This window comes from Anarhichas minor, unplaced genomic scaffold, assembly GCF_050575085.1.
Source record: "Anarhichas minor isolate MPS153535 unplaced genomic scaffold, ASM5057508v1 ptg000114l, whole genome shotgun sequence".
NCBI classification, from domain to species: domain Eukaryota; kingdom Metazoa; phylum Chordata; class Actinopteri; order Perciformes; family Anarhichadidae; genus Anarhichas; species Anarhichas minor.
Genome location: NW_027466560.1, coordinates 71,509 through 82,262, shown reverse-complemented (window position 1 = coordinate 82,262; position 10,754 = coordinate 71,509). Strand labels below are relative to the sequence as shown.

At 43.2% G+C, this 10,754-nt stretch overlaps 1 protein-coding gene across 4 annotated transcripts; it reads right to left on the bottom strand.

Annotated features, from left to right (window-relative positions):
• Window positions 1–168: 168 nt before the first annotated feature.
• LOC142940086 (ectonucleoside triphosphate diphosphohydrolase 7-like) lies at window positions 169–10,142 on the bottom strand. Of its 4 annotated transcripts, none has more exons than XM_076082976.1 (14): window positions 9,901–10,142; window positions 8,841–8,912; window positions 8,580–8,759; window positions 7,572–7,777; window positions 6,778–6,928; window positions 6,323–6,426; window positions 6,082–6,141; window positions 5,695–5,840; window positions 5,311–5,477; window positions 4,935–5,136; window positions 4,699–4,818; window positions 4,514–4,599; window positions 3,347–3,508; window positions 169–2,778 (listed from the first exon to the last, which is right to left on the bottom strand). In XM_076082976.1, exons 2-14 carry the CDS (start codon window positions 8,846–8,848, stop codon window positions 2,556–2,558), a joined length of 1,815 nt encoding a protein of 604 aa, XP_075939091.1. In that variant the 5' UTR covers window positions 8,849–8,912; window positions 9,901–10,142; the 3' UTR covers window positions 169–2,555. The 4 variants fall into 4 exon arrangements, with proteins under 4 accessions (XP_075939091.1, XP_075939090.1, XP_075939089.1 ...); XM_076082975.1 differs by having other exon boundaries at window positions 5,695–5,843; window positions 9,905–10,141; XM_076082974.1 differs by having other exon boundaries at window positions 5,695–5,843; window positions 9,901–10,140.
• Between the last annotated feature and the right edge of the window lie 612 nt (window positions 10,143–10,754).

The window sequence follows — 10,754 nt, the reverse complement described above, 5'->3', positions numbered from 1 at the left end:
CCCAGCTTCCGGGTTCACTTTAACCCTCTGTTGTCTTACAGAGGAGCAGCTGCTGTAGGCCCAAATCCCAAATGTCCCCTGAACCCTCAGGGACTCACTGACGTCACCTGGTTTATATATATAAATATACATAGTTGGAGGCACACAACAGTCAAAACTCGAGACAGATTTTTTTATTACAAAAAGGATCTTTTATTGGAATAGTTTCTATTCACATTGATGTTAAAAAGGTACCTCAATTTAAAAACGAAAATAAAAAGGCCCCTTCAGTGAATCCCTGTTAAACATTGCACAATGCCCAGCTCTGGGAGGACACAGTCCACCACTGGCCCCAGGTCAGGAGTCAAAAACATCAGAGGAGCAGCAGGAACCCTGGACACCTCACAACGAGGTCAAAGGAAGTGATTTTAAACGTCACACCGTGGCTGCTGTAGACTCCTGTAACCGGTGCAGGAAGTGTGTTTTTGAAGTACAGACGAGGAGACGGAGGTTAACAACAAATCAACGACAAAAAACTCCCACTGTGGGATCAACACATGATTCAACTTCTCAGGAAGTTTGCTTCTCAGACACATATTTGCATCGTCATGGTTTGCTGCAGAGCTGCACCCTCGGCACATAACAAAAGACTCCAAAAGAAAAACTAACTGGCTTCATTTACAGATATGAAATGCATAAAACTGAAAACAATGGACCCTGTTTTTTGTGGCTTTTTTTCCTCAAAATGGCTTCATTTTCAAAACCACACATTCACATCTCATATATACTTTTTTTGCTTCTTCCAAGCATCCGTTTTGACCGGTTTCCTTCTCTCTATTTGTCCGTGGATCTTTATTCAGATCAGATCAGAGCGCATCTGTTTGAACCAGGAGCCTGCAGGCCTTCGTCTGCTCTCAGCGCCCGCTCAGCCAAACACTGAGCAGACCTCTCCGCTCTATCTCAGCTTCCCCCGGATCAACACCTGAGCTGGATCGGAGGTCTTGGCAGGACAGCGGTGGTGTTCTGGTTTTAACCGTATCGATGAAGAGTATATTTAATACAGTGAACGAGAGATTTAAGGTGAACCAAAACCTGAGAGCTTCTTCTCTCTCTTGTTTGCAGAGAGGAATGTTCAAATGCGTCACCAGATGAAGACACTCAAAGACCACATGATGCACTCGTATGAAGAACAGATGTAGACAAATCTGGAGTATAAATTCAGGAAATTATACAAACAGAAAGAACAATAAGTGGTCACCTGAACCCCTGAACAGTGGTCATTTTAAGCTCAGCTACACTTTGTTGAACTCAGCTGTACCTTAAGATAAATTAACCAACATTAGCATGCTAACGGTTATGTCACAGCTAACTCTAAACATGCTGGCTAACATTAATGCAGGTTTTAACATTTTAACAAGCTAAGCTAATAACGAATTTTAACATTACATTAACCAACATTAGCATGCTAACATGCTAAAAGTGGTTTCAAAGCTAAATCTAACAATGTGAAAACATTATCTGCAGATTAAGGGTCACGCTAAATTCTAATTTTAATATTAACCAACATTAGCATGCTAATATGCTAACAGTTCTGTCAGAGCTAACCCTAACGACACGATAGGTCAGCTAACATTAAATCTAAATAACTGGGAAACTGTCTGCAAAGGCTAATAAATGACGCCTCATGTCGGCCAACGTAAAATATATTAGTGATATAGTGTCAATAGTATTTTAACCCTTTAAATCACACAAATGTCTCGTGTCCAATGACGTAAACGTCTTAAAGTACAGCTGAGTGACCATTCGGTTTCATTTGCTCGTGAAGATGAAAGTCCACGGCCGCGCTGCTAGCAGGTGTTGCGCTGACTTTTCTCCCACATGAATATTTAAAATATAAAACACATGAATCCTGTTGGAACCACTTGAGCTGCATTTCTTTCGTATGTGCCTTTAGCATGGGTGTGAATGGTCTTCAAAGACTTTCCACAAATCCATCTTCCTATGATGAACCACCTCCGTCCCTCAGGTGAGATATCCCCCCCCCCCACTGAATCCAGGTTAACTGACATGAATAAAAACATGGCTTTGGATCAAATGGGAAGCTAACTGATGATAGTTATAGGGATATTTGTGTAGATATACAGTATTTGTGTATTTTAAAATGTGTCCCATATTACTACCTAACCTCATTCATTCACACACACACACACACACACACACACACACACACACACACACACACACACACACATACTTGTCTTACTTACTTTTCTTCACAATTAAAACAAAACACCCCGATGGTAGTTGTTCCATCCTGTTGTGCCGAGTTGATTCCTTTCTTCTTTCCACAGAAGAAAGTGAACACAGAGAACGTGTCTCCGGTCTGAGAAGGGATCTGAGTTTGAAGCTGCCAGATCAAAGAACATACAGAAGAGTTTGATGTCCCGGCTCATTAAAACTCTCTGTACTCGGCTGTTTCTCAATAAAGTGGCCAAGCGAGCGTCTGGTGAGTAATCTCCAGGTTCCTCATCCGTCCTCCGTCCTCGCACTCGTCAGCTGTACTATAACGTGGCCTCTCAGGCGAGGAGGGCCTCTCCCTCCTCGACCCAGAGGAGGTTCAGGGCATCGGCCTGCCGCTGCTCCCGCTGGTGGATCCTCCGCAGGCGCAGGATATAGAGCAGGATGGCCAGCACCACCACCAGGATGCAGAGCGAGAACAGGTGGTGGTTGTAGACGAAGGAGGAGCGCAGCCAGCTGGGGTGGTTCTGGTTCTGTCGCAGGGTTTCCTGCCGCAGGTCCCTGGAGAGGAAAACCAAATTATCTATGATGCTGAACAGCAAAATGTCAACTTGCACCTCTCAGTCACTTAGAGATATTTAAGTAGTAAGCTACTTTAATTACCCTCTTTAGGAAAGTCTTTATTTGACACCATTCCAACCCAAAGTGATCTTTTATTGATTTAAAACGTGCAATCACACCTTTTAAAATTGGTATATTAATGTGAGGAGGATTAGTTTTGAAAGTATTTTAAGTGAACGACCATCTTTCCATTGTCTTAAAATATATATAAATGTCTTCTACTCCAGAGAAAAGGAGTCACCGTGATAGAAGATGGAGGACTCGTATGTTTATCATTCATTGTGTAAATAAATGTGCATATTGAGATTTGTTTGCTGGAGGTCAGACTGTGACGGTAGGAGATTCAAACTAAACACCAACTACAGCGATGACATCATATATATTCACCCTGAAACGGACACATTTAGGAGTAAGATTCTTTCATAGGTGTGTGTGTGTGTGTGTGTGTGTGTGTGTGTGTGTGTGTGTGTGTGTGTGTGTGTGTGTGTGTGGTAAATGACGGCGTTACCTGAGAGGCAGGAATCGGGTTTTAAACAGGATGGCTCCCAGAGTCCACTGCACCTCCTTGTCGTAAACCAGCTGGGCCGTTTTCAGATTCGGGTAGTCGGTTGGGAACCGGAAGCCGGAGTGCAGCACCTCGTACATCCAGCCCGACTTAAAGCACTGAAGCCTGAGAGAACGAGAGAGCAGGGTGACAGCTGGAGAGTTAGTTATTGATGTCGGTTGATTAAGTTCCATCTTTGATGCTAAATATTTGAACTTTTTTTGTGAAATCATTAACACATCTGTTGCTCGCTGGTCGAACAGTCGGCCCCGACTATTTCTCCACTTTTAACACTTAAACGTGTTAATTGTTCCAAAAATCAAGTCCTTTCCGAAGCTCAGTGACGAGCCTGCTTTATATTCAGAAAGAGTTTAATTTACTAAATCATCAGAGTTTCTGTTTTTGATTGTTTTTCTTACATCCACTGAAGGTTTGAATAACTCAATGACGTGCATCTTTATTAACCATGTTATTGTTTTGCAGACAAGTGGCACAAATATCAACTGCAATGGAAGGAACAGCACCTCCTTGTGGTCGTAAACAACACGCTTTGCACCTGAAAACAAATCCGCAACATGCTGTAACTATTAAAATAGATTAAATAAATGAAATATTGTGAATGAATGAGTATTGCAACTGTGTTTATCTCTGATATAATATGACAGAACAATACTCTTCCTGTGCTTTCTATCTGCAGGAGATCCTCTCACCACATAATTAATACATTTACTATAAAAGCAAAGCTGAGTACAAGTGAATAAAATGTTTAGTGTCAAAAAAGTATTTTACAGAAATACTTTGGTTAAATAATAAAACTCCATTTAACTTTCAGGGCGTGTTGTTTTTATCTACGTTTCCTTCCTGACGTTTTCTCACATGTTTGATGTGTGCGACTGTGTCATGTGACCACTCAGACGTATCGGGGCTGTTTTGGCACTAACGTACAGAAACGTTTGAAAGTGATGCCGTTTGTATTTCTATCATTTATTGTTGATTTATTTTTCTAAAGGAATCGATACCAAATGAGGAGCTTGTGAGTATCGGTCTGCCCGAACAGAGAATACGATGAAAGATCTGCTTCTTTCTGAAACATTATTGAGTGGCTGAAGATGAAGATGAAGATGAACTTACTTGAGTCTGTAGACGTCGGCCTGCTGAGAGAACAGCTTGTTGTCCAGACGCTGTTTCAGTATCGACCACTTGGTGAGGCAGTAGTCCTGCAGGGAAAACAAGAACAGACACAATGTTCAACCAGAAAAAGGAAAAAAAAGTGAAATGATATTTTACAGCCAAGTTCCTCGTGAAAGAATAGATACCGTAGCAGCTCTGGAGTACTTGTGGCTGTCATACGGTCCTCCCAGCCTCAGGACGTCCTCCGTACAGTAAAAGAACTCTGAGAAACCGTAGAACTCACTGTTGCTGAAATTGATGGGAGCCTAAAAAATAAAACATGGCGTTAAAAGTGATTGTTCTGCATTGTGAGGAATCAAATCCAGGTTGTCCAGTGAGCTGTGACTTGAAGACAAAGGGCGTCTGCCGGGTTCGATCGTACCTGGTAGACGCCCCCCGGTGACATGGTGCCGTTGTGGAGGCCCAGGAAAGGTCGCACGGCCTCTCGACACTGGCTCCAGTCGCCCTGACCCCTCAGGTACACCGTGCGGTTGCCCTTCACCACTGTGTCCGACAGGCTGACCGGCAGACAGGGATCCAGGTACGGCTGGTCCTCGCTCAGGCCCGTCTGCGTGGTGAGAAACCTGGACCAACAGGAGCATGAAAAGCTCAACGTTTACAGGCAACAATCATCCAAATAGATGTGAATTGAACGTTTCTTTAAAGGCAGAGAGAGGTTGTGAGGAATGTAGCGTTGAAAAAAAACTGCCATGAGAGGAGATGAAAGCAGCTTTAACAAATATTAATAAAGTCTGAACCTGTTCTTTGCCAGCGTGTTGTTGATCAGCTGGTCCTCGTATCGCTGCCTCGCCATGTTTCCCCCGAAGCCGAGGAAGGTGGTGACGTAGACTCTGTAGACGTGTTGCGTGTGCTCGACGTCACAGCCCAGATTAAACTCAGCGAGGACGCTCTTCCCTGCCTCCTCCTGAAGAACAAACAAACACAATACAGAGACATGAACTCTCAACATAATGATTCTTAAAGACAATAATAGAGCGGCAACAATTAGTCCATTCATCTGCAACTGTGACGTTTTACAGACCAAATGATCGATCCAGAAAATAATCCAGCAGATTAACTGAATGAAGACAAACGTCAGCTGCAGCCCTCATCGATAGCAGCCACCTAACGGTTAACCTTACTTCTTGTGGTGAAGTGAAGGTGATGGCGCTCGGCACCTCGTAGGCAATCTGCAGTGAAGCTCCGCCCATATCCATGATGCCCACTGTGCGCCGCCTGCTGATTGGCCGCTGGTTCTGAGACCCCGTTGTCACCTCAACTGTCGCGTCTTCTGAGAAACATGAAGATATTACAGCGTTATTCTGTTATTGTGTTTGTTTGTCATTGAGTCATTAGTGTCAATTTCAGATACGTCTTGTTAAAGAGACAGTTCAGATGTTATGAAGTGTGTTTGTATGAGGTTCTTCTATAAACTCATCTACTGTAGTAGAACCCTGACTGTGGAGGAGAACCTCACACAAACACACTTCAGAACATCTGAACTGACCCTTTAACTCCTTCACACTCACCGTCATCAGCATGATCGAAGCGGCCCAACACAAAGTTAATGCCAATCCATGCATACACTCCTTCAGGGTTGAGAGGAAACAGGAAACACGTCACCACAACCGTGATGGGGAGACACACACACACAACACAGGAAGCGGTTAGAGCGGCTTTAAGGATCATTCCTGCCACAGTGAACGCTGCATTCTCTTTAGGTTAATATATAAAGTACTCAAAGCAGCACAGAGCAAACAATCAGCTCACCTTCTTGTTTCCCAGAGATGACCTCAGCATGGGAGCTGGAAAACAGGAAGTCGAACTCCAGGGGAACATCAGTGACCAGGTCGGCCAAGATGTCCGCCTGCTGGCTACATACAGAGAAACCAGAATATATAATATATATAATATATATAAATGCACCTTAATGCCGTCTAATACAACAGAAATCCTCAATTGATGAGGGTTATATATGGCTTATTTTGTTTTAGAGAGAGGTTGTGTTAGCGGTGCTGTAGAATAGCATCACATCACACTGAAAGGTGTTTGTATTTATATCAATGAGGACAGCTTTACACACCTCTCTGTATGACGCAATACAGCTCAGCTGAACATTATACCTTCATGAAGGAGTTACTGTCGTATTAAGACTGCATTTATAATAGACAGGTTGAGTGTATGATTTAAAGTTATTGGAACTTCATGTAAAAGCTTTTGTCGACCTGTCCGGCAGCAGCCTCATGCCAGCGGTGCAGAGGATGTAGAGCGGCGTCTCTTTGTGTTTGCTCCTCGGGACGTGAGCGGCAGCGAAGCGGAGCAGAGGGTGGAGGTAGTCGCTGGCCTGCGTCGGCGTGTTGGACAGCGTGGAGATACCTGAAGAGAGAGCATAAGACGCTTAAGAGACGACTCATTATAACGCTTGCATTCAAATGACTATTATGGCATTTATTTTTTGTTAGGGACGTATACGGCAAACAGGGTTAGTTCTGGTCCGGTTCCTGTTCACACTGACTTCTTACAAACGAACCAAGAGGAGTAAACATGACGTCATGCAGACTAGACGGGGAACTCGTCATCCAGCATCATCAGGACCCAACGAGATGAAACTCCCGTGACCGACAGAAGTTAATGCAGCACTTCAATGCTTTTGATAAATAACTGATTATAAGCATTATTAGCCTGCATGTTACGTATAATCACAGGTAGAGACAGTGATGACTTATTACTGTGGGATCGCTGTCACAGCTTTTTAATGACTTTATGAGCTGACAAAGAATCACAGAGTCGGATACAAGCACAGCAGCTCCAACAGCTTTTGAACTATGAATCAGGAGAAACACCTGCGCTGACGTGCAGACATGTTTCTATGGTTAGAAGATCGTTTCCTCTAAAGATTTCACGACGAGCAGATGGATTAGATTTAGTAGTTTAGCTTTTTTTAAATCGTACTAAAATCACAGGCGGTCTCGCGATGAAATGCGATGAAATGTGACAAAAGAACAAACCGCCTCCTCACCGGGTTTGATCTTCTTGACGACCGGCTTGCGGTCGCGGTCCCTCATCTGTCGGATGTCCAGCAGCGTGTGAGGGTTCCCGTTGTGGGGGGGCCAGTAGTACACAAAGACCCGAGAGCCGCTGCTGCCACAGTCCACCACGATCCCGTAATTCAGAGCCGGGTCCAAGACGTCGGTGACCTCCATGGACTCTGCGATGGAGAGGTATCTGGAGGAGACAGAACACAGAAACCCGAGATGAAGAATACGCTCCTTGTGTATATATATATACAGAGTACATGTTCATTAAAAGAAGCGTAGGAGGGAATATTTTCATGTCTGGCAACAGATAGGTTTGCCTCCCACAGGCTACACCAACACAAAATATTCCACGTATGGTGCTTTGGATGAAACCCTGAAACAGACACATTGTTTATAGCACTCTCCTGCTTTTAGTCCACGTCTGATTAAACTAAATGTAGAAAAAACACACAAACTACCGAGTGCCTTTAACAAGTCCCGTCTGTATCTCTGCGTGTCCTTGGTTTCTGATGGAAGCACCTGCAGTCGCTCCCACAAAGTGAGTTCAGGTCGCGTTGAGCCGTCCGGCCTCAAAAACAGATGAGATAACTGTTCTCACAGAGCTCGTTATCAGCTGGCTCGCTTCCACGTTCACACGGAGGAGTGAAAACAGCCATGTGGTCAAACTGTGTGAACTACAGACTGTTCAATTTTATTAATGTTTTCTTTCTTCAATGATTAATTTGTGTTTTTGTTAAAGCAATATTTTGTTGTGTGATCCCAGCACATTTCCCCATCATGGCTCTCATTGTGGAACTGTTTACTACATGTTTACTACATTGAATTAGATTTTTTGATAGACTGTTGATCTTCACTGAAGGTGCACGTCCGCTATCCCACGGCTTAAGATCTTTACAGAAAATGTACCCTGTAACAGTGTGCGGTGGTTCTGTCTTTGTGCACAGTTCCAGCACAACGAGGCCTAAGGATTCGCTCTGACGTTCGCTCACTTGTTGACTCGGGACCCGGGCCGCCGCGGCCCCGCGCTCCACAGCTGCCTCTGGTAGGTTCCCAGGAGGAGGAGGGCGGAGGTGATGAAGAGCAGCAGCAGCCTCTGCCTGGGAGCGCAGCCCAGAGACAGCAGGGACACGCTGCAGTACCAGGAGGCCGGCAGGCAGGAAAAAGTGATCCTGTGGAGGAGGAAACCAGGTCATATAACGTTAAACATGAACCGCATCACGCTCTCGTCGATGCTGTTATCAGTTTATTACCTCGCCATATGTGCCGGTGGGAGAAATGATTCAAGATGTCACAGACGTCACCTCATGGTCGTGGCTTTTCTCCTGCACGAAGGGAAAAGAGGGAGAGAATACTGCTCAGTGCTTTATGAATAATCAGTTATGGAAATAATCATTAGCTGCAGCCCTAAACTAACATCGTACAGCGTATGTGTTTGGGTATGGTCCTGGTTTCAGTCTCGTCTATTCACAGTTTATTCTAGTTATTGATGAGTATCAGAATCAGAAGTGTTTATTAGTACGTTACACATAGAAGGAATTTGACTTGGTGAATGGTGCACAACAATAAACAATAATCGAGACATCATTTAAAACAAGTACATTAAAACAAGTATATAATAAAAGTGTATTTTAATATAGAAAGGATGTGCCAGGGAGGGTTACAGTAGGACATTTAACAGTGTGGGACTTTGCTGCTGTAACGTTGCAATGGGACCATAAATGAAGTCATTACTCTAATCTACTAGTACAAGTACAACGACAACACTGCACTTTGGAGTATTAAAGATAAGATATACTTTTATTGATCCATGTGACGAACAGCATCACAGCAACACAGATAAATAAGTATAAGAAGTAAATAATGAAAAGGGATTTAAAAGTAAAAACAGAACACAAAAAAGAGCGAGACAAGAGTCATTAATGATGCAAATATCAGAGTAACATAAAGGTATAAAAAGGTAAATTATGATACAATATGAGAAGTAATAGAAGGTGAAAGGTAGTAATAGTATAACATGATGTGTAGATATACTACTGCATGATATATATCAGAATATGATATCAAATATAAGACGTACTATGGGTATGATGTAGTAAAGTGTAGTATATTATATTATATAAATACCTCATTGTTCATTTTAGATGGTCCGATGCTATTAGTGTGACATCTCTAACAGAGGCCAGTAGAAGAACTGGCTTATGTCCCAGTTATATAAGATGAAAGTGTTGCATAAATAAATAGAACAGTTCATTCGTGTATTACTGACTACAATGTATCCATATGCTCTCATTCTGCGTTCTATAAACTCACCTACACGTGCCTCACACCTCCGCCATGACAGCACAGTCCGTCAGGTAAAGTAGTCCTTCGACAGAACGATGTTATCATCATGAGATTACTTAAAAGAAAAGAAAGAAGAAGAAAAAGAAGAAGAAGACGAGGAAGCGATCGCAAATCCAACTGACTTCCGGTCGGCTACGTCGTCAAATACGTAATTGGGCGGTCCGGCTGCGGCCATTGGTCTGTAGCACATCACGACACACCCACTTCCGGTTAATCCGAAAGGGGGCGTGGCGTGGCCGTGTGATATAGATAGATCCATTATGTATTTATTTTTCTTTAACTGAACGTCAGGTATACCGACGTCATTTTGGAAAACATTTTGTATTCGGATTATGCATTTTATTATTCAATGAGCAGAAGTATCTGTTAGAGGTTAGTCTCTCACTGTGTGCGTGTGTGTGTGCGTGTGCGTGTGTGTGTAAGAGACCTGGGTATATATAAAACACAATTTGTAATTTTGAATCAGGATTTTTAAGAGTTTGAAAGGATCTCGCCACACATTCTCACCCCCAACTCGAGGAACACCAAATGCAACATGCGCCACCACGTGGACACGTAACGTAAGAACATGCTGTAAATGATTCATCTTCTTCAGAGTTCATATTTGTCACCGTCTCTTCATTCAGCCCGACCAACGGCGGACGTTCTTATGAGCGAAGAGATAGAAATCAACGAGGACAATTTGAATAGAATCGTCTTGTTGCACTAGAGAGACTTTCTGTGTGAGATTTTATTCAACAGTCATGTGTGCATTTTTTTGTATCCCACAAAGTAATTGATATCTAAAGTGAGTGGTGACAAACTACACAGTTAGTTTTCCT